The following is a 23,252-nucleotide window of genomic DNA, read 5'->3' on the forward strand; positions in this document are numbered from 1 at the left end:
ACAGACATGAGCAGGGCTCACCAGAGGCCCAGGTTGGGGGCAGGTGTCAGCTCCTCTGGGTGTGTGCTGTCTGGCGAGATACAAAGGCTTGCGGATTGCCTAGTCCATGAAGCAGCTTTATCTACTTTTCTCGGCATGGCTAATAACGTTTAAAAGAATTTTTTTCTGGTTTGTTTTATATTTTTTAATTAATTCATGCTTATTCTAGAAAAAAATTGGAAAACAAGGAATAAAGATAAAAATAAAAGTAATTCCTAATCCTAACTGCTACCTGGCTAGGTTTCTCTATGCACATACGTGCATAGAAGATAATATTGGGCTTATATTTGTATTCGTTTCCTATCACTGCTGTAACAAATCGCCACAAATAAAGGGGCTTAAAACAACACAAATTTATTATCTTACAGCTCTAGAGGTCAGAAGTTTGTAGTGTGTCAGCTATGGATTGAATTGTGTCCCCTCTAAATTCATATGCTGGCAACGTGGATGGAATTAGAATGTATTATGCTAAGTGAAATACAGTCAGAGAAAGACAGATATCATATGATTTCACTCATATATGGAATTTAGAAACAAAACACATGAACATGGGAAACGGAAGGAAAAAATAAGACAAATATGAAGGCAAGCCGTAAGAGACTCTTAAATACAGAGAACAAGCTGAGGGTTGCTGGAAGGGAGGTAGGCAGGGGATGGGCTAACTAGGTGATAGTACTAAGCAGGGCACTTGTTGGGATGAGCACTGGGTGTTATATGTAAGTGATGAATCACTAGATTCTGCTCCTGAAACTATTATCACACTATATGTTAACTAACTTGGATTTAAATAAAATTTAAAATAGAAATAGAAAAAAATTAAGTTAAAAGAAATTCATATGTTGAGCCCTAACCCCCAATGGACATGGGCACTTTGTGAGAGGTAATTAGGGTTAGGTGAGGTCATAAGGGTGGGGCCCTTGTGATAGAATTTGTGCCCTTCTAAGAAAAGACACCAGAGATCTAGATCTCTTCCTGTCTCTGACATGTGAGGACCCAGTGAGAGGTGGCCATCTGCAAAATAGGGAGACAGTTCTCACCACAACCCAACCATGCTGGCACCCAGAGCTCAGACTTCCAGCCTCCAGAACTGTGAGAAAATACATTTCTGTTGGGTAAGCCACCCAATGCATGGCATTTTGTTATGGCTGCTCAAGCAGACTAAGATAGTGTCTGCCTGGGCCAAAATCAAGGTGTCAGTAGGGCTGTGTTCTTTCCGGAGACTCTAGGGCTCCGTCCCTTTCCCTAGAGGCTGCCTGCGTTTCTTGGCTCATGGCCCCTTCCGCTTCCCTCTTCACTGCTGGCAGGGTGGCACCTTCAAGTCTCCGTTTCCCTGACCCACCTGGACCTACATGGTTACACCAAGCGCAACTGGATAATTCACAATAGTCTTCCCCACTCAAAGCTTTTAACTGCATCATGTCTGCAATGTCCTTTTGCCATGAAAGCAGCGTCTTTGCAGGTTTTAGGGATTAGGATGTTAAGCATCCTAACGGAGGCTATTCTTCCTGCCACAGGACTGTTCATCTTATATGGACTGAGGTTTTACCAGATGTCGTGCATGCACTTGTGTTTTCTTTCACACAGCTAATAACTGGTGAACCAGGATTTGAACCCCAGCAGTCTGGCTGCAGAATCTGTATTCTTAAACCCCTGCAATCTCTCTCTCTTTTTTTTTTTTTCTTAAAACATTTTGAGTATTTTCCCATGACCTTAATTATTCCTTTAAGTTGGAGAGACTAAAACATGATTTGTCATAACTAAATAATACTCCATTATCTGAATGAGCCAAAACTAATTTAACCATTTTCCTATAGTCAGATATCTTGGTTTTTCCCACATGTATAGTTCTTAAAAAAAAGAATACAGTGGTAGAAATTCTTATATGTAAGCTTTGTGCCTATACTTAATTATTAACTGAACTTGTGGGAGCTGCTTCAGTTAACTAATATACGCTAGAGAACAGCATTTCACCAATTGTTTTCCTTGAGACATCAATAGGGATTCTATGAAATGAGGTTCTCTGGTTAAATAAATTTGAGAAATGTTTCATACCTACCCTTGAATAAGTGATTCACAATCACAATAGCACTAAAACCTTAGAGAAGTCCTCTGGTAAAGAAATCCATCTCATTTTTAAAGCTTTCTTTAACCTAGTGTTTATCAATGACTTTGTTAGCAGCAAATACTGTCTCACAAAGCAAAGCCAATAAGGCACACTTTTAGAAACAGCTTTGGAATCATCCCCCACCCCCAAGTGAAGTTGCTTACCTTCAAGCACCTTTAAGAGCTTGTCAAGTCTAAAATTACTCTAGATGAGTATTTACCCAATGAATGTGAAAACCTAGTTCAAAAAGATATATGCACCCCTATGTTTATTGCACCGTTATTTACAATAGCCAAATTATGGAAGCAATCCGAGTGTCCATCGACAGATGAATGGATACAGAAGATGTGGCATGCATATATGGATATATGTATTGTATATAAAATATATATTATATATATACACAATGGAATATTACTCAGCCACAAAAAAGAATGAAATCTTGCCATTTGCACCAACATGGATGGATCTAGATGGTATAATGCGAAGTGAAATAAGTCCGAGAAAGACAAATACCACATGATCTCATTCATATGTGGAATTTAACAAAAAAATACAAATTAAAAACAGACTTTTAAATATAGAGAAAAACTTGGGGTGCCTGGGTGGCTCAGTCGGTTAAGCGTCCAACTTCGGCTCAGGTCACGATTTCACGGTTCGTGGGTTTGAGCCCCACATCGGGCTCTGTGCTGACAGCTCAGAGCCTGTAGCCTGCTTTGGATTCTGTGTCTCCCTCTCTCTCCACCCGTTACCCACTCATACTCTCTGTCTCTGTCTCTCTCAAAAATGAATAAACATTTTTTAAAAATTTAAGTATAGGGACCAAACTAATAGTTACCAGAAGAGAAGTGGGTGAGGGATGAGTGAAACAGGTGAAGGGGATTAAGAGCACACTTGTCATGATGAGCACTGAGTAGTATATGGAATTATTGAATCACTGTATTGTATGCCTGGAACTAATATAACACTGTACGTTAACTACACTGGAATTTTTAAAAATAAATTTAAAAAATAGTAACTAAAAATAAATAAAGTTACTCTAGATGAAATAATTTGAACAAAATCCTGTTTACGAAGGAAACCTCCACTGAGAATCCCTGCCTAGTTTTACATCAAATGTCATAGAACTTGTATGCTCGCTGCTCTGTAAATATCAGGTACCAGCCTTTGCCCAAGACGGACACAGATGTGCTCTGAGGTCTGCATGACACTTTCTGTTAATGTTGTTTCACAGGGACAGTGACTGGTATCCTTCAAGAGAGCTATTTTGTAGAGTATGCAGTCCAGATGAGGAGCTAGACAGCAGGATATTTGTCATTGAAAACAGAGGCCCCTTTTAGCTGTCATTAGCTCTATTCAGTCATTCACTGAATGGATAGACATACGAGAGCAAGCTTTGGCGGAGTAAGCCGGGATGGAACCCGGAGGTGCTGGGAAGTGCTGTGCGAGATGCGCACCAGTGAGCACCAAAGATAACCATCACTGTTCTGGAATTGTAATGGGGTACGTCCTCTGGGCCAAAGAATTTCAAGGGGCCTTACAGGGCCATGGGCAAGGGTGACATAGACTTCCCAGGCCTGTGGCAGAGACCATTTTGTATCACATTTATGTAATGATCCCAAGACCCAAACGATGGTATTGTCTGCAATGTCCACTACTGGGGGAAGAGTATTAGAAATCTCTTCACCATCCTCATTGAGAAGACTCTTGGCTGCAAACTTGGGCCTTCTGAAGAAGATGTTGAGTATGGAGCAGATCCATTTCTCCCTATTTGGCAATCTGTGTGATTCCAGGGGTTCTGTGCATGGTTTGAACCATACTGGGGGTGGGAGGGTTGGAAATCACAGTGCCCAGCAGAGAAGCCCAGCAAAGCTGATTTCCCCTAAGACCAACTAAACTGATTCCAGAAGTCCAGAGGTTCCTACCTGTTACACATGTGACCTCTAGTGGCCATAACCGGTAAAACTTGCTCCAAAGATGGGTGGTTTTGTGGGAATACTCACAGGAAAGTATCTTTTAATGTGCAATACTTGATTACTTTCTATATTAACCCTTCGCCCTCTTCACGATTCTCTTTCAGCATACATACCACCATATAAGTTAGCCATAATCAACACGATTTGGTTTCCAGACAAGACCCAATTCTGATTGTTACTTTAGCTAACGTAACTTGGGCTGGCATTAACATCTGAGTCTTTGTGGTCTAAACCACTCACAGCTGTCATGGCATCGACCCTGACTACATCCCAGGGTTCTGTAAGGATCAAACGACATGAAGCCTATCTAAATAAATAAAATTCCATATAAATGTGCTTGCTATTACTGCAAAGCCATTGAGTCTGTGATTCTGTAGACCACAGTTGTTTCCTTTCATGGAATTGGTGAAGACATTTAAACTCTTCCGTCAAATCCTTTGTTGGGAATTTTGTCCCAATCCACAATCATGTAACAAGTGGCTGCTATGTAGATGTCATAATGTACTTACTGGTTCATTCAACAAACATGAGCTCCTACCTTATGCCAAATACCCCAGTGGGTACTGGGGTCCAGCAATGACCGGGAAAGACAAAGTCCTGTTCTAACAGAGTTTACACTGAGCTGAGTTAAAGGATTCATAATGGCTGAAATTGCCCCTATCCTTGGTTGAAATGTAGTTTAACCGAGAAGAGAAGCTGAAAGACCCAGGTATGATACAAGCCGGTATGTGAAAAGGCTTTCATAGAAGCATAAACAAAGTGCCTTGAGGCAGGGATCCCACTGTGGCCGTGTGAAAGAGTGAAGTTAGAGCAGTGAATATGGACTCTGCCTTCTGGAAGATTAATGCTGGAGGGGTGACTTCTGGGAAATTATTTGGAGACCCATGAGGTCACCTGGAAAATGATCAACCTGGCAATTTGGTGTCTGTTTCTGGTTCTGGAAGAGTTGCCAAAATTGTATGCAGAACATGCCCTTGAAATTGCTCGTTCTTACTTGGTAGACATATTGTTCTTTGAGATTCCAAATAAGAAGTAACCAGATTCACTGGATGCTCCCTGTTTTAAATATTAACTTTATACACTATAAATATTAACTTAGTCCTTATACCAACTGCATGAGGTAGGCACCTCTAGCATCATACCCATATGCTGGTAGAGACCCTGAGGTAGAGAAACAGTAAGTAACCTGCCCAAGGTTATTTGGTTGCAAACAGTGGTGGATTCACCCCCAAGCAGCTGGTTCCAGAGCTGCATGCTCACCACTGTGCTGTATCATTTCTCAAGACTTCATCTCAAAGTCCATGGGAACTTTGAGAGACACACACAAAACATTCAGGGTAATACTGCCTGAGGTCTAGGATTGTTTCAAAATATTTCAGTATGAAAGAAAGGAAGGAGGGATGGATGGAGAGGCCATGGGGCTAATTATTTGGGGTGCCTGGGTGGCTTGGTCCGTTAAGTATCCAACTCTTGATTTCAGCTCAGGCATGATCTCACAGTTCATGAGTTCAAGCTCCATGCTATCAGCACAGAGCCTGCTTGGGATTCTCTCTCTCCCTCTTTCTCACCCCCTCTCCCATTTAAAAAAAAAAATCTTGCTATGATTTAATATAGTTGATAGATCTCTGGACGTCATTATAGCATTGCCTGTTTCCATAATAACAAATATAATCCATTGCTAGTGAATTTGAGGATTTTGAAATATTTATTGTCTTACTATCAATATCAAAAGATTTTTTATTAATGATCTGGGTAATTTAGGTCAAGGTAATGAGTTTCACTAAGTTATTGATGCCGATGGAGTGCCCTGTGTATTGAAAACTACTTGGCACCTCATTTGCCAAACATCATGGCCATATGCCTTCTGTTTTAACCAATAAGGATCGATTTTCCTGCCAAAAGTATTTGATAGAATAGCAAAATGTCTGAGTGAGAAGGAACCTCAAAGACATCTTCTTCCAAAGTTCTCATTTTATAGCTGGGAAAGTTGAAGCTTGGAGAACTTACATGATCAGCCCAAGATAAGAGTGGGAACATTAAATGTCTGCGTACAGTGAACACATAGCTAGTTAATGGCAGTGCGAGCATTAAAACCTGGGTTTCTTGAACTCTAGGGGGTGGGGAGGGTGTCCAGCTCCCATCAAGACGAGCCGTGCCCAGAAAAGGTCTGTGGCAGCCCACGTGGAGACATGGTCTCCAGGCTTCACCTGTGACTGCAGCTCTGGCAGGCAGTTTCCAAGTTAGAAGTCTGGGGAGGAAGGTGAAGAAAGACGAGCCACCTTCTGCTTGGGAATGGAAGGGGTCAAATGGATCTTCATCCTCCCCTGGTGGTTTCCAAACTTTTAGATCCAAACTTTTAGGTTTTGTGTGTTTCCTCCACATCCCCTGTTCACACGCACCAGCTGTGTCTCCCACAAGGGGCATGGAAAAATCATGGCTGTTGCACCTGAAGATGCTTCTCAGTGGTGTAGTTGGGGCTCTGTGGCAATGAAATCCCCCTGTGATGGGCCAGAAGCGAGGGCCAGCCATTTCCCAAGAGGGAAGGATGCAGACGGTCTTAATAAAAGTATCTGGAGTCACCACCACCACACCATCCCAGTTGACCTGATCTCCTTATCCTGAGGAGTCTTATAGGGCACTTCAAAAGGTAAAATCTCACCTTTCCCATGTCTGGTGCACACCTTTCTACAACACTGAACCTGCCTTTGTCGGTGGCATTCCTTCCTTAAGGTCTAGAGGTCTCAAACCACATGCTTTCCAGGACCCCAGCAGGTAAGGTAAAGAATGAAGTTGGCCAGGGATACCTGGGTGGCTCAGTTGGTTAAGTGTCCAACTCTCAGTTTCGGCTTAGGTCATGATTTCACAGCTTCGTGGGTTCAAGCCCCATGTCGGGCTCTGCACTGATAGTGTAGAGCCTGCTTGAGAATCTCTCTCTGTCTCTCTGTCTCTCTCTCTCTGTCTCTCTACCCCTCCCCTGCTCATGCTGTCTCTGTCTCTCTCAAAATAAATAAATACAACTTAAAAAATTTTTTTTAAAAATGAAGCTGCCCAATGTGAGACCGGGGTGACCTGGAAAGAACAAGCCTAGTTCTCACTCAAAGGTTTTACAGCACTGTTTTGTCCATGCAGAAAGGCTCAGCAGGTCAGCTGCCCCATCGGCAGCTTCTGGCGCAGGAAAGAACCTGGTGAGGTTCTTTGCCTCATCTGGTACCATCGCCAGCACCCTGGGACCTCAGCACGGCGTCCCTTTGGAAGAGCCTGTTTTCCTCAACTGCAAAAAGTGGGTTTCTGAGGCTTGAAGGCACTGCCCTCTCTGACGGTCGGATTCAGGAATCCGTGATGGAGCACATGTCCCCAAAACAACTGGAGCCAGTGTCTGACACGTATTTGCAAAGTGCCTGTGGGCCTCCTTGGTCTGACTGACTTGCAGCACTGGCGTCCTCGAGGCCTTTGTTGGATGGGCTTGTGACATTATCTTTATTAGCTGTCAGTCCCTGTGCTCAGGTGACCACCACCGTTCCGGGACCACTCTGTCAGAGGTTGCTTTTTGCCAGTGTTCTCTTCTTTCTAGAAGCCGTCATGAGCAGACGAGCTTAGAAAGGGTGTTCTCTTCGTGTTGTTTCAGGGAAAATAGAGAAAGTCAAACCTCCTCCATCCCCCTCACCTGAAGGCCCCAGCTCGCAGCCTGACTTAGCCCCCGAAGAGGCTGCCGGATCCCAGCGGCCCAAGAATCTGATGCAGACCCTCATGGAAGACTATGAGACACACAAATCTAAAAGGCGTGAGAGAATGGATGATAGTAGTGTAAGTTTTTCCTCCTTTCCTCCTTCACTCGTCTGAGGGCGAGCGGCAGCGTGGTGTTCGGTGTTCCAGGTCAGGCACGGGCGCGTGTGCACTGGTCTGGCCAGTATCCTGGTTCCAAAGCCAGTTTTCAAATGTGTGGTTTAACGTGACTGGAGTCGGGTTTGGGTTTTTTGCCTTGTTTCTCAAAAAATGTTGATCACGCAAGGGGAACCGGAGCCGGAGCTCACGGGCACGCTGGTGGATGGGATGCTTGGTGCGTAGGGAAACAAACAAACAAACAAACAAACACGTAAGGACAACGCGGGGGGAAGGACACGAGCATCCTGAAATCATCCCCGGGCACCAGGGGGCTGATTGCTGCCATCGCTGGCCTGCCCCGTAGGGATTTTATCTGCCTGGAGAACTGGGGCTGTGCCCTTCCTTCCGTGTCTGCTCCGAGCGATCCCCATAAACGTTACACTGCATTGGAAAGGCTGACTGTGTTTTGGGCTATTACCAAGCCTGTGCATACAGTTTGGTAGGAAAGAGATATTTTAAATGACAGTTAGAAACCACACGGCTACCCTGCTATCCTCAACCCTCAAGACGGTTGCACGTGACACTCACACGAACCCTGAAGGAAATCATCTGCTCCGTGGTTTCTTTCTCCAGTAAGAGATGTGAGGGCGGCTGCTCCCCACAGCCCCCCCCCCCCCAGCCAGGAGCCCCGGGACCAGCCTCAGGGGCCCATGCCCCCCTCCTGGGAGTCTGGTGGCCTTAGTCTCTCCACATTCCCATCCCCACCCAGTTTCACTTAGGTCGTAAGTAGCTTGGCTCGGTTGAATGCACTACCCAGTTTACCTGGACAGTCCTGGTTTGTGCCTGTGGTCCTGGTGTAATTTTTAACAGCATCCCCTTTCACCTTGAAAAGTGCCCCAGTTTGGATGATAAATGATTGGGTCACCCTAACCTCGAATGCTACAGACTCGTAGCAGGATTTCCATGCTGACCTACTGCCTTTCATATCCTGGTTGACTAACTTAAAAGATTTCTGAAGTTGAAGCCAGATACTGAATGATGCTTTTAAGATATTTAGTGGCAAAGAAAGCAAACATGTGTAGAGCAGCCTGATGGCTCACTGCGTCCCCAGGCTCTCCCTTGGGTTTGTACCTAAGCTGCCTGGAATACTGATTCAGGTACTCTTGTTAGGCTGGAGCCTTTGGGAGCCATTCCTCATTTGCACAGTGGGATGGAGCCTGGCCCTCAGTGGGTGCTACAGACACTTTTGTTGCTTGGGCTCCTTCCCCAAGCCCATAGGGCTTCAGCCCATCAAATCGCCTTAACCACTCCTTCTTTGCAGCCCTACTTAAAATGTGGAGTTTACCTTCAGGTATTTTCTGGAGCCCGTGCTTTTGACGCTTAGTGCTGTAAGTGGCTCCTTTTCTCCCAGTGAGTCCACACCATACGTCAGCAGCTCTGGCAGAAGTTAGCTGAGTGGACCCCTTGCATTCTGGCATGGAAGGGGAAGAACAAATGGAAACACTTTGCATGTGACCCATGCAAGTGTTTTCTGAGCACATTCTGCATATCTCTTGTGTGCGCCTTCTGTGTTGGAGGGCAGACATTAGGGGAAAATACTACCCAAAGAAGTGAAGAGCCCACTCCTGCTCATTCCACAGGCAGAGGCCGGCGGCCGCCTTCATGCAAACTCAGGAGGCAACCAGATTGGCTTTCCCCTTTGCATTGAGGAAGCTACTTGGAATCAGCATTTTAATATACTGATTACCCTTCACTTACGCAATAAAGTGGCAGCCTCCTGTCTCTATTTTTCTCAAGTAAATAAACACTTCAAATAAGGAAGAAACCTACTAACTGATCGGGCTGTTAACATCCTCAGCTCTTGAAGTCAAAGCCAAGTGTCTTGCACCGTTCTTGATATTACAAGAGAACCAAGTCCGTTGTTGTAGAAAATTCTTAGGAACAGAACAAAACCTATCCAGTGCACTATATCCTCTTTTAAGAGACCTGAAACTTCAAGAACATATTCAGATTGCTTCTAAAGCAAATAGATGATCATCAGCCAAACTTCATTTTAGAGCCACGTCTGACCTCCCCTCTTAGCCCTTTTAATTCAGGGGACCTTTTCTACTGTATCTACTCAAGTCACTGGAGAATGTGTTGAAGCTTACCTGCAGGAATGAACAAACCGTTTGTTTTCCTAGCCGATCTCTGGCCCCTTCTTTAATTGTCTCTTCTACTGGAAGGCTAATAACAGAGAGCAAATGGATTGCGTGATGTATGATTGTGTAACTGGCTTCCCTGTCCCAGAAGCTGGTAGTTCTGTTTTCCTGGTTCCATTCACCCACATTATTCTGAGGGGGAAACATGGCTTCTTAGATTGTCCACCCTCTAGGAGCCTCACCCAGCTCACCTGAGTCCAGTGTCACCTGACACATCCATCTGCCAGGATTCCTTCCAGTAAGTCACTTGGCAACACTATGAGTCCCTCACACATGATCAGGACCAAACCATGTGTTTGCCCATAGGAGGCAGTGAGTTCTTTCTGGTTGGCATGAAAACAATTTGACTCGCTTGCTAAGGAGAAGGAAGACCTAAAAACCAAATGGGGCAATCGTGATGTAAGTATAGTGATACGTTAGGCACAATGCTATTATTGAGCGTGAAGGACAGAAGAAAGAGAAGACAGGGAAGCCAAGGGAAGCCATGCCTGTAGTTTCATGAGTAGTTTTTGCCAACCCCCGAGAAAAACATCATGGCCATCAAAACAGATTCAGTCCCCCCACCCCGGGAGCAGCAGTGGTTGCTGGAGTCCTGTCCCCAGGTCATTGCCAGCTGAAGCTTTCCCACTTGATAAAAAATCGTATGCAGGCCAGGAAGGAAACCTCTGGCTCGTGGACCCCCTGCCATGGGGATGGTGTGAGGGAAGGAAGCTGTAACATCCAGTAGCCTTTTTCATGTCCCTGAGCTGTCCCCCTCTTCTGCTGGAAACAAGGTGACGGTCAAAGAACGATAGAAGATGGGAAGTTAAATCATGACTCTTGGAATATCTACCCACACGTCACTGCATCGGGAATATTAAGTCATCTGTGGATGTTCTGCTCATTTCGCAGTTAGCGAAAAAGTCGATAACAAAGGAACGGGAGAAAGCCCCTTTTCTTGAAAAGTTCTCCCCGAATGGCCATCACTAACTCAGACCTTGAGCAGGTGCCCACCCGCCAGTGTCCTTGTTCTGTGTGACGTGGTCACTAATGAATGTCTCTGTGCTGAAGGCTTCAGCCAGGCCCCACTGACAAATGGACCCCTCACCTAATTTGGGGGTAAGGAGGTTGCTACCCCACCCCTACCCCCTACCCCTGGCTGTTTACTAGCCTTTACAGGGCCTTTGTAAGAATGTTTAGAATGGCGCCATTTTTCATCTGCCAGGATGCACCTGCCATGCTGTGAGGGGAGTGGGGGCACTGAACTTCAACCCCGCCCCCCACCCCCCACCCCCTCAGCCTGGTGCTTTTGTGCAGTGTGCGCACTGCACATCCAGATGCAGCAGTCCTGTTCTTACCGTGGGTTTCTCTTATCTGGAAATGTTTTCTTATATGGAAATGTGCCCTTATCTGGGCCCGATGCCATCTCTGGTCAGTCATGTAACACATGATGGACTGATGAATCATAGTTTCCTAGAGGGTTCCTTGATGCCTTGCAAAGGAAAGATATGTAGGCAAAACTGTTTTTCTGGCCAGCTATTCTCCCAACCTGACCTGAGCTGAGCCTCAGAAAACCATGGGTTCTTCTTGAGTCAGTGATGCTCTTGAACAGGTTGGTGGGTTTGCTTTCTCTTTCTCAATTAATGCTGGTCTGCATCCCAATCACAGTCTCCTGGGGCATTCAGCCCCAGCCCCACTTCTAGCATAGGATCTACTCTTGGTCAGTTTTCTACTGTCTCTCTTACACCAAAAATAGATACTGAGAAGTATTTCAGCCATCCCTGCCTGTCTTGAAATAAGAAAAGACCTCACTTATTCTCCTGGGGTAAGTCAAAGCTGGGGGCTAAGCAGTTACTGCTTTCCTGAGAATTCCTCGCACACGTTTCCCACCGACCCAAGACACCCCATGGCCCACTCTCATTGAGTGGATGAGGGAAGCGCACTCAGGGCCCCACACCCCAGGCTCCACAGGAAGCCCAGCTTACAGTCAACAGTGTTTCGTGCTGCCCAGATTTCTCCTAGCTGCTCACGAAAGAGGAGGTACGAAAAGAGGAGGAAAGCTCCAAGCTCATCAGCCCCCAGTCATCAGCCCAATCAGTACAGACGTGTAATTTTCAAGCAGTTAGTGATCACAGACATATGATCCCACCTAGCCATCCTATGGTTGCCAACGCCAAAGCCCAGGAAATGCCTCCAGTGTCCTAAGCTGTGTAAATGTGAGGTCATCACCTCAATTCCAGCAGAGGCTGGCCAAAGCTGGTTCTTCTATGTGATCTCCCATAGCTGGCCCATTTTTTTTCTGAGCTTTTCTTGTGGAGGCTTTTAGTCTCCTATGGGTACTAAAGGGTCACTTCAGTTGCTACATGATCACCCCACTCTCAGGAACTTATCCAGACCCTCAGGATAGTGATGAGGGGGGCTGTGGGCCTTCCCCAGGCAGTGCCGTTCACAACTCAGCTACAGAGATTCTGCCTCTACGAACCTTGGATCCAAATCAACTCCTGCCTGTGGTTAGTGTCTTTTTTGTGGGGGACAACGGGCTACAGGACCGCTGTGGGGCTCAAAGGAACTACGGGAAGAGAAAAGGCTATTTGGCTACGGATTCCAGCAAATCCAAAACGGACATCAAAGACCTTGTTGGTGGGCCACTGGTTGCATACTGGGGCGGGGAAGAATCTTGTTAATTCAAAGCACAGAAAACAGAAGCGACAAATCTTGAATTAACAAAGTATGGCTTATCTGATATTTTTATTAATGCATAACAGGGTATCCCCTCGCTCCAAAAGATACAGATTTTTCAATAAACTAATATCAGATGAAGCGAGTCTGGCGTGGGTGTATAATGGCCTCCCGGTGTCACTTCCCCGCTCGTCTGCCCCCAGCGTGGTGCCGATTCCCGGCTGGGGGGTGTTGTGTGAGCGTGTCTCTGCCGTGTACTAACCCTGCTCTTTTCCCTCTCTGCCAGTACACCTCTAAGTTACTGTCTTGCAAGGTGACTTCCGAGGTACTTTTCCACTTGTTTGTCTTGGTGTTCCTGCATGCCTGACCCAAGTGCATGCTCTTGTGGTTGGCCGTTTCCTGACATGTTAAAGGAGAAGGGCAAGAAAGCAGCTCGTCTCCATATTTCTTTCTTCCAGCCTTTGCGGAACTGGGGACTGCCTGGAAATGTTGGGGTGTATGCAACAGTGCTACCCGCTGCTGTGGTTTGCTGTGCTGTGAGGGGGGGGGGGGCTGGAGAAGACCTCGCCATGCTCACGGATCTGGAGGGTGTTTGCACTCGAGGGCACGGACGTTAGTTTCTCCAGGCACTGATAGCAAATATACTCAGGTCTGGTTAGAAAACAAGGCCGCTCAAGCGGACCGAGCTGTTGATTCTGACCAGTCCTTTGGTTGCCATAGCACAAATCCAGAGAGTTCGGCTCCATAGCCTCAGGACAAGTTACTCCAACACCGAACCATCCCAGTGCCCACTTCCCTCCCTGCCCGGATCTTGAAACCTGTTTTTGTTTGTTTTAGAAGCTCCTGTCAGTATTGAATTTCCCCGAACCTCCTCCTTTCTGTACAGTTTCCTTTTACACAGATTTCACAAATACCTGTGCTGTGAAAAGTCACAGTGTTTCCTTTTCCTCTATTTTTAAATATTTTTCCTTTTTTTATGGGAAAACACTGTGTTTTCCTATTTGTTTTCTTTAGCATTTTACTATTTTTAAAAGAATTATTTTAAATCTACAGCACTGTGGGGAGACTCATTCACTCATTGGCTCGATTAACAATCTAGTGAGGACCTAGCAGGCACCAGGCACTTTTCTAGGTTCCAAAAACAGAACAGTCAACAAAACCAAGTCCCTGATGTCACAGAGTTGGCATTCAAGTGTTCCATTAAGAACAGATAATAAAACGATAAAGTCCACCTTTCCAGCTTTGACCATTCTTATCATTTCGTAGTATTTGCTTAATATTTTAAAAATAAACTAATATGGCAAATACCATTCAGGCCCTCTTGTTACTTCTCCCAGTCCCCACTTCTCTCTCTCCTGAGGGGTAACTTCTCTTGAGTTGGGGTTCATCATTTCTATGCATGTTTTTACATTTATATTTTATATGTTTCTATACATGAATAACATCCTATGGTTTTGCATGCCTTAAAACTTTCTAAAAATGACATACTGTAGCATCCTCCACTCCTTACTCTATTCTGTCTACATTGGTTTTTTAATAGGTTTATTTATTTATTTTGAGAGAGAGTGAGAGAGAGAGACAGAGCATGAGTGGAGAGGGACAGAGAGAGAGAGAGAGAGAGAGAGAGGGAGAATCCCAAGCAGGCTCCATGCTGTCAGCACAGAGCCTGATGCGGGGCTCAGTCTCATGAACTGTGAGAATCATGACCTGAGCCAAAATCAAGAGTCACATGCTTAGCTGACTGAGCGACCCAGGCGCCCCTGTCTACCTTGTTTTTAGATGTGTCCACGTTGTTACTTGGGGCTCTACTTCATTCATTATAACTGCTGTATAGGATCCCTTTGAATGACTGTAGCACTATTTTTTCATCCTCCTATTTCCTATGGAAATGTTGGTTGGTTCTCTCTCTCTCTTGATTGGTTCACTTTTTTTCTTTTTTCTTTTTTTTTTTTTGCCATTACAAACAATGCTTCAGTGAATGTTATTGTACATGTCGCTTTGCATAACCTACAGAAGAGTTTCTATCTATACGTCTAGGAGCGGAAGAACTAGTTATATAAGGACAACACATCCTCACACTCATTACATATTGCAAATTATTCTTCAGAATGGCTGTGCTAACTTATAGCACAGTATATTTTTAAAACCTCCCTATTTTGCAAAATCTTTAGAACCAGAGATGGGAGCTGATGATGATCAGTAATTTTCTTTCATAAGATATAAAATGAATATTGAGAATATCATTCCCTGTACCCTCCTCAGTGACTAATTGTGCTTCTCATCTTGGCAATGGCAGTGGAAGAATTCGGCCCTAGGCCCCTATCCCCTCTGAGTAGCACCATTAAGAATAACAAAAATCCAATCGAATATATTCCAGGAAGGTAAAACTGGTGCCAGTCTATCTTCAGCTGAAGAGAAATTTAGGAAGACAAAATGTTCACGTAAATAGGGTGATTGACATTACTTAACCCCTCTGCCTTTTGTTACATCCCCCCAAATACAATTGTCTCTGTTGATGTCTAGGCAAAGTTCAGCAATTTTCTGGAATCCCCGCAAGCACTAGAGAGGGAAAATTCATATTTAGAGGGTTGTTCAAAGACAACTGATTTTTTTCCCTCCCACCAGGTCTAAATCTGAATTTGCAAAATCAATAAAGCCTTAAATCAGGTTTTTCTATTATTATTTTTAAACTTTTTTTTGTTTTCCCCTCTCCATTCCTACAGAGTATAATTGCTCTTTCTGTTGCTTCTTCCAACAAACTATTTTACTGTTTTGAAAAGAATTATTTCAAGTCTACAGAACTGTAGGGAGAGTCACTCACTCATTCACTCAGTTAACAATCTACTGAGGACCTACTACGCGCATAGGCACTGAGCTGCGGGGCAGCGTGGTGGCCTAGGGCATCAGCTCCACACCCAGGATTCTGGGTGCCCATCTGAGCTTCTCCTCCACCTTAACATTGGTCAACTTAACCTCCCTTTGCTTCAGTTTCTTCCTATGTGAAGTGCAATTAACAATAGTAATAATAGTAATAGTGTGAATCCCGTAGGACAGTCAAGATCAAAACAGTAAGTGGTGCACAAGGACATGTGATGTGTTACTAGAGCCCTGAGGCAAGTGCTTTTTTTTTTTTTCTGCCCAGAAAAGAAAGGAATGGACTTTAGGAAATAAAGTTCATATGCAGTAACTCAAGTGTCAGAGCTCTAGATTTGCTCTAGAGAAACGCACGCGCGCACACACACACGCACGCGCGCGCGCGCACACACACACACACACACACTACAGTACTGTACTCTGAATTAATTATGGAACAAATGCTCATTTAGATGAGCTATGGCCTAACCCTAAAGGGCTTGGCCTTTGAACCTTCAAAAGGCCATCGTAGAGTGGCCCCTGAGCCAGTCCTGGATCAGAAGCCTTGTGCACCTGAAGACAATTTGATCGCAAGGTTGCTGGCTGTTTTTATCATGACCCGTTTATTTTCCTGTCTTTGCCATTATGAGAGGCTCTAGATGTCCTCAGAAATTCAGTATCGTGTTAAACAGCATACAAATTAGGGGAATGAATTAAGAAAAGAGCCTTCGTTATTGGCGTAAGTGAATTCTTTGGGCTGCAGCAAGCAGATATTCAAATCCAAGCTGTGCTGAATATTTCCATAATTATAAAGATTTCCCTGCCCATAATGCTTTCTGGTGGCTAAGCTCCATGAGGGCAGAGGCCATTCTATCCTCAACATAAAGCACTGCACCTGACACTTGGTAGGAAGCCAGTAAGTATCTGTAAGATGGATGGAGAGACAGATTGTAACATGGGTTCCTGAAGAACAAAGGAGACTGAATTTATTTAAGATGATTGAGAATTAAAATAGAGCATAAATAACAAGACAAGGGACCATTCTTTTCAGAGCCATGATTGATTTTTAGCTTTTCTGGAAGCTTTTCAGTTTGTATCTACAACCGGCCAAGTGAACAGATGAGCATCTTACACAATGTAGAGTTCCTTACAAAATGATAAAATTTTATAAAATTTAAATTATAAATTATAATTATAAATTATAAAAATTATAAAAATGCCTCATGTTGGAACACCACTTCATAGCTTACAAAGCCCCTTCACATAATGACAGAACTAATGATTGTTTGAAAACTATGCGCCAGGATCTACGCTAAGTGCTGTGCATACATTGCCCCATTTATTCCTCAGGCCAATTCTGAACTGTAGTTTTTATAATTCCCATTTCACATATCAGAGAACTGAGGCACAAGGTAAGTGACTTTTCTAAGGTCACTAGGGTTTAAATCTAGACTTGCTTGGACTCCAGAGTCAGCACTGCCTCCGGAGAAAGCCTGGGAAAGACGGCAGGTGCTGTTTCTATCTTGCAGATAAAGAGATGCCATGAACGACACCAACGTGTTCCAGACAGGACTGGAAAGAAAGGATTTCCAGTTCCAGTCCAGTGCTGTTTCTCAGTACCATGTTACCACGCACTGACCTTCTAGAAGGATCCTCTATTTACCTACACCAGATTTGGAAGCATTCTTTGCTCCTCCTACTGGTTTCTTATTCTTAGATATGGAATAAGTGACCATGGTATGCTTACACAAGACACTTTGTGACATGGCTTATGTGCTTAACAATGACCATTCACTTAGGAGACATGGCTAGTGCATCCTACATGTTAAGTCCAGCTGTCCTTGCTGGGGGCACTGGGGACAGCTTCCCTGAGGAAAGCACACTGAAGCTCTGGGAAGTGCATCCATTTGTCAGATGTGCAAAGAAGCAGGTTGAGATGGACCCCCAGACCGTTACTCTACCCAGGATTTGCTTGTGCCTCGGTTCCCACCACTGCCTGTCACCTGCATCTCCTTGCTTCTCCAGAGTTGCCAGCAACTCTGTCCCTTGCCAAAATGATTATTCTTAGAATAAGCAAAGCCTTCATTGCATTTTGGATCATCAACCAGTGTTGGCTCTCCTAGACTTTTCTTTAATATCAGAAACTGCATGTCCTAAGCGAATGCCACAGTAATTTAATTGGTTGGCATGCATGGGCTCCCTGTGGGGCAGTGCCATGGAACTGAGCCATTTCTCATATGTTGGCAACCTGAATGTCATCCATCTTGATCAGACTAAAGCTGGAGCAGCCTGGCTGAAGTTTTCCCTCAGGAGTCCACAGACTATTCTAGTGAACTGAAGGGAGGGAGGCCTTACCCTGATGGTGGTGAGCCTATCTGTCCTTGATGTTGTCACCTCGCATTTTATTTGTTAGCATCTGTGGCCTTGACATTGCGTTGGCATGCTCGGATTGCTTTTTATTGGCCTGGGAAACTATTTTTCTTTCCACTTAGTTTCTCTTGGCAGTTTGGTTATACCAAAGTAGACTTTTATGATATAAATGTGATCATAGCTTATGTAAGTCCACAGAGCTTGAGAGATTGAATCCACACTGGTCCAGTTGTTTGGAATTATTTTCCAGTTTACTTGTTCACTAAGACAGTCTATAGCTGTGCTGTCCAATATGGTAGTCACAGGGTCCCTGAGGATATTAAAATTAAAATTAATTAAACTTGAATGTTTAGTTTCTCAGCCACACTAGCCTTATTCCTTGTGCCCCATAGCCATGTAGCTTAGTGGCTACCATATTGATAACACAGATAGTAATGTCTGTCAGACAGCACTGATCGGATAACATGTAGAGATCTGTGTTATCAACACACTTAGTACAGAGTCAAGTGTAGTTCAAAAAGAGGTGCAGAACGTTTCAGGGTAATTAAATCTTTCTATATTGAAAACTATGGGTCAAAGAGCAAATGAAATCTGGCTTGGAAATGAGTGCATATCCAGAACCAACCAGCCTGCTTTACTGACCATGTCTCTCCTACCTCCCAGCAGTATCAGACCGTCTTACGTTCCCTTTATTATATGCTATTGAGAAGGAAGGAGGAAAGACATGGAGAAGTTGATTTGTGTACATAGTGAACATCCATGAACTCTGGTTAATTTTTTTCCCTCTCTCTTCAGGTCCTTGAGGCCACACGGGTTAATCGAAGAAAGAGCGCACTGGCCTTGCGCTGGGAGGCAGGGATCTATGCCAACCAGGAGGAAGAGGACGATGAGTAACAAACTTCCTTCCACCCAGGAAGCTTCTTTGGTGCTTGGGTTACCAAGAAACCAAGCAATCAACACATTGAAGCATTTTAATGGAATATTTATTAAAGTGCAAACAAACTCCACAATCCTTATGTAGACCAGAAGCTGCAATGACCAACGATGAAAAATAAAGTAAAAAGAAGCCTACCCATCAAACTCTATAAACACCCAGGAGTCAAAAGACAAAGGATTTTTTGAGACTCAAAAGAATCACCTGGATTTGGACCAATCCACAATTGATCCAAAAGGACAAAGCAGTAACAAGCAAATCAACATGGTTGCTCCAGGCGGAATTGAGACCAGCCTCGCTGGGTGATGACAAACATTGGTGACAGGGCCATTTAGAGCTGCAGAGCCCACGCCGGTGCAATCTACAGGGTGTTGGAGACTCCCAGCACCGGTTCCCTACCGTCGCTCACAGCATCAGAGGTGTGGGAATAACTCCGTTTACTCCAGCAGCCGTAAAATGAAATGCAAGTTTCTCTATATCTGCCAGGAGAGGCAATTAGGATTCCATTTCTCTTACATCTAATTGTTTTTAATTGGGAGCAATTAATGATCGCAATATATAAAATCCACCTTCTTAAGACAATGTTTCTTCATGTTGCAAACACAATCTATTCTACATGAGGGGGTTGAGAAAGAGGGAGAAAGCCAAACCAAATGGATTATTTTAGCTTTAGGATCTCGTCTGCTTGTAGTATTGACTAATTTGCCGTTTATGAGAACACATTTTCACAATTATGTTTCTTCATATGAAAACTATATTTAGTGGGCAACAACTATTTTTATGATGGGATGGGGGGAGTATATCCATGTATAAAATCTGTACACATCCAACAGCTTGGCTCAAGATGGTGGGGGTATTTTTAGAGTGGCAATAATTGAAAAAAGGGCAAACTCTGCCTTCGAGAGGCAGATGACAGGAAATAAAAAGGTGTTTATAACTATATTTTATATTATAAAGTGGACCTTAGTAGGAAGAATGACAGATTATTTTGGATCAATCAGAAAGGAATCATTAAAGAAAGGACATGAAGGTAGACAGAGAAACAGGGAGGGAGAACGTGGGAAATTAAGGAAGTAACAGGTATTATTTTTGCTGAGCAACCAGCGTTTTTCAGAATGATAAAGAGAAAAATATAGAATAGAAATCTAAGTGCAGGCTTGGAATCAGCTACAAATCCTAAAGATGGTGTGTGTGTGTGTGCGTGCGTGTGTGTGCGTGTTTGTGTGCATGCGTGTGCGTATGCGTGTGCGCGTGTGTGCCCGTGCGTGCTCATGCACGTCCCTTTGTGTGTTTGGGTAAAGTGTGTGTGCAAGGATTAAAATTCCAGAATGCTCATGGGACAAGGGTGTACAGTTATTTCCTCCAAAGCTGTTTGCCAGCATCAGGAGTGAGTGAGAATTTCTTTTTTATGAAAAGGGATATAGAGGCACCGACCTGATGCAGTATTTGTAATATTAAATTGACCTAACATGGTATTTGCATGAGTCACAATTGCAAAGTTTTGAGCAGTTTTGTAATTTGACATTTAGAGAAGTTACCGTATTTATTCTCATGCTTTGTATTCATAGCTTAGTATACTGTAAAGGATGCCAGCTCTATCTCACTGTCATTTAAAGCAATATGAAATGGGTATTCAATAATTGGGTGCCCTGAATTTCTGGATGAGAAAAGTTTTTAATTCTGGCCATGAGAAAAAAAACTGACCAGCCTTTCTTTTTTCTATTTGTTTTAAAACTATGGTTTTTAAAAGAGCAATAATGAAGCCAGACCTCACTAAAATTCCTTTTTGTTTTTATACTGTTATGTCATAAGCTCTAATATGTTATTCTGACAAATAACAACTCCACAACAGTGTGTACGTAGATGTTAGGCACATGACCTTTGCTTCTTTTAATAGTGTAGTGTTGACTTTAGGGGGAAAGTTTATTCACAGGCAAGCGGTAGGCATAAAGTAGAAAGGCAACCATCTGATAACTTACAAGGATCCTTTAAAACTGCCAAAGGAACCTGCAATTTGAAGCCAAATCCTAGAGATCGGTGGCTGGCACCATCTTTATGTGGTTTATTCTCCTGAATATCGTGAAGGAATATTCAACAAAACGTGCTAGCCACTGGGGACACAAAACAAGATCCCTGCTGCAAGGAATTCATTTTCAAGTGGGGGAGGCTGGCATGGAGACAGACATTCCCAGGAAAATGAGGTCTGTGTTAGACTAGAAGTCCTGACGGGTGAAATGGGAGCCCCCAGGAAGGCTGCCTTGCCTGAGGATTTTCAGCGTTCCCATGGCAGGCACGTGACTAAAAGATGGGACAAGAGCTTCCTGTGGCTCAGGGGCACAGTGGCAGCTAGGATGGCTGGAGAGCAGATGGTTTTATGAGATGCACAAAAAAAGAAACATGCTTCGTGTTTTCTGGACTAACTCTGAATCTGGTAGAGAACACAGACTTGATATAGACAAACACTGTCTTTCCCAAGAGGAAACAGCCCTCAGGACCCACCTGACATTGTTGTGTTTTGAAGGAAGCCGGGTCCCCACCCATCTTAAACCTACATTTGAGAAGAGAATTTGCAGCTGAATGGGAAGCTTAGGAGGCCACCCAATTCGTGGAATCTTTTGGAGGCAGACAAATTGGCCTTTGACTACAGTAGACTGAACCAGAAGCATTGCCTAGAGTTCTAGCAGGGATCCTTTGGTCCTCGCTCCACGTGTAGATAAGGCAACAAATGCAGAGTTTCCGTGAGCCTCCCACAGTCACAGCGCTGCTTAACTGTGGCCCCTACATCTGCAACATTCGCTTGTTCCCTCTGCTGCCTTCTGAGGACTGCTGTCGATTTCCTTGGTCCACTCACTTAGAATCCTATTAAAATGTAAATTGCAGTTCCCTTGGAAGAGCCAGGTTTTTTCTCTGGGCTCTTGAGTTTTTTACCCGTTCAGAAAACATCGGGCTTTGTACACAGCACCGTGCCAGGCCCTGGGATCCCAAAGGAACCCCTTTAACCTTCTGAACAGGCAACAGACCCCTGGAGGAGAGTCATTACTGCCTAATCCATCAAGAGGAAGAGGCCTGTCAAAGAAATTGGCCTCTGATGCTCGTCCCTGCCCCCAAATAGCACGCAAGCTTGTTAATCTCAACTAGAACAAATGTTTAGATTCTGTAGATGTTAAAAGCTTTCCTGAAAGCGTTCCCTTCCACAGTGTTTATAGATGTTCACTTTCCTCGGGAGCTGATTAACTACTGACATGCCTTGGCTCTCTCATCCAGAAATTATGGAAACAGGGTCTGTCAGTGGTAGGAGGCTGGGCTGTAGTCTACTCGGGTGACACAATGCAATTTCCTTGCCTCTTTACACCTCTGCATGCTGCCCACCTTAGACAATGACGTATAAGCAGTATATAGATCAGTGTCCACGTACATACACAACACAACACAACACACACATATAAGGTGTAACAAGAAACACTAAGACAGTGTTGACTCTTGTCTCTGAAGACAAACATTTTTCCAACTCAAGAATGGATGTAATTAAACTATGTATTGAAAAAAAAATAGCCTAAGTGTTTAGAGATGGTGAATATATCCAGTTTTAGTGACAGAACCAATTTCCTGAATTTTAAGCATTCAGTGAGTGAACTGCCAGCTTTGATTTTGTGTTGCCCTTTACCCAAATGACTTTTTTTTTTTTTTTTTGGAGGAGGGGTGGGGGGGGAAACAGCAGCAATACTGTGTTTGAAAATTATACTCTGTATCTGGCTCTCCTGTGTATGTTAACCACTTAAATGTTATTATCCTGCTTCAGTTTTATAGTGATTGTGAGGCATTCGATGCAAGTATACAATTATTTTCTCATTAAAACCCGGTGTGTGCTGTGTTTTTTTTATAAACCATGGCTACTTGTTTGACTGGGGGTGGAGGGAGGTCAGAAGACGGACCCGCCAAACGGTGACACGCAGGCGCCCTTGGCCTTGACTTCTGTGTGTCGGCATCTGCCTCTTGCATACTTGAACCACAAAGGCTATACCAGCTGGTGGGGCAGTGGTCCCCAGCCTGTGACAGGCTGTCCCAATGCCCCTTTTTGCCATGCTGTCTCCAACTGCCCTGGCTAGAGCCTAGAAACCTCTGACGGGACCCCGGAAATGATTCGGGTGCCTCTGGATGAGGTAGGTGTACTCCAAGGTCAGAGATGGCTGGGCAAACAGTAGGACAAATGGTTAAAACTCAAGCTTTGCATGTGGCTCCTGGGTTCTAATTCTTGCTATCACATTCTCAGCACCTGTATTCAGCTCCCCTCTGAA

General features: G+C 44.2%; 1 protein-coding gene across 11 annotated transcripts in view; it reads left to right on the forward strand.

Moving 5' to 3' along the window:
* PALM2AKAP2 (PALM2 and AKAP2 fusion) overlaps window positions 1-22,812 on the forward strand; it is a 448,549-nt gene extending 425,737 nt beyond the window's left edge. For 8 of the 11 annotated variants that reach the window (XM_086683678.1, XM_086683684.1, XM_086683681.1 and 5 more), the window contains 3 exons: window positions 7,745-7,923; window positions 13,087-13,125; window positions 18,819-22,812. In XM_086683678.1, the coding sequence (XP_086539804.1) occupies window positions 7,745-7,923; window positions 13,087-13,125; window positions 18,819-18,917 (317 nt within the window). In that variant the 3' untranslated portion in view covers window positions 18,918-22,812. The remainder of the gene's footprint in view (window positions 1-7,744; window positions 7,924-13,086; window positions 13,126-18,818) is intronic. The other 3 variants (XM_086683680.1, XM_086683685.1, XM_086683683.1) reach the window with 2 other exon arrangements.
* Window positions 22,813-23,252: the final 440 nt, after the last annotated feature.

This window comes from Puma concolor, chromosome D4 (assembly GCF_028749965.1).
Source record: "Puma concolor isolate L17-30 chromosome D4, mPumCon1.1.hap2, whole genome shotgun sequence".
NCBI lineage: Eukaryota > Metazoa > Chordata > Mammalia > Carnivora > Felidae > Puma > Puma concolor.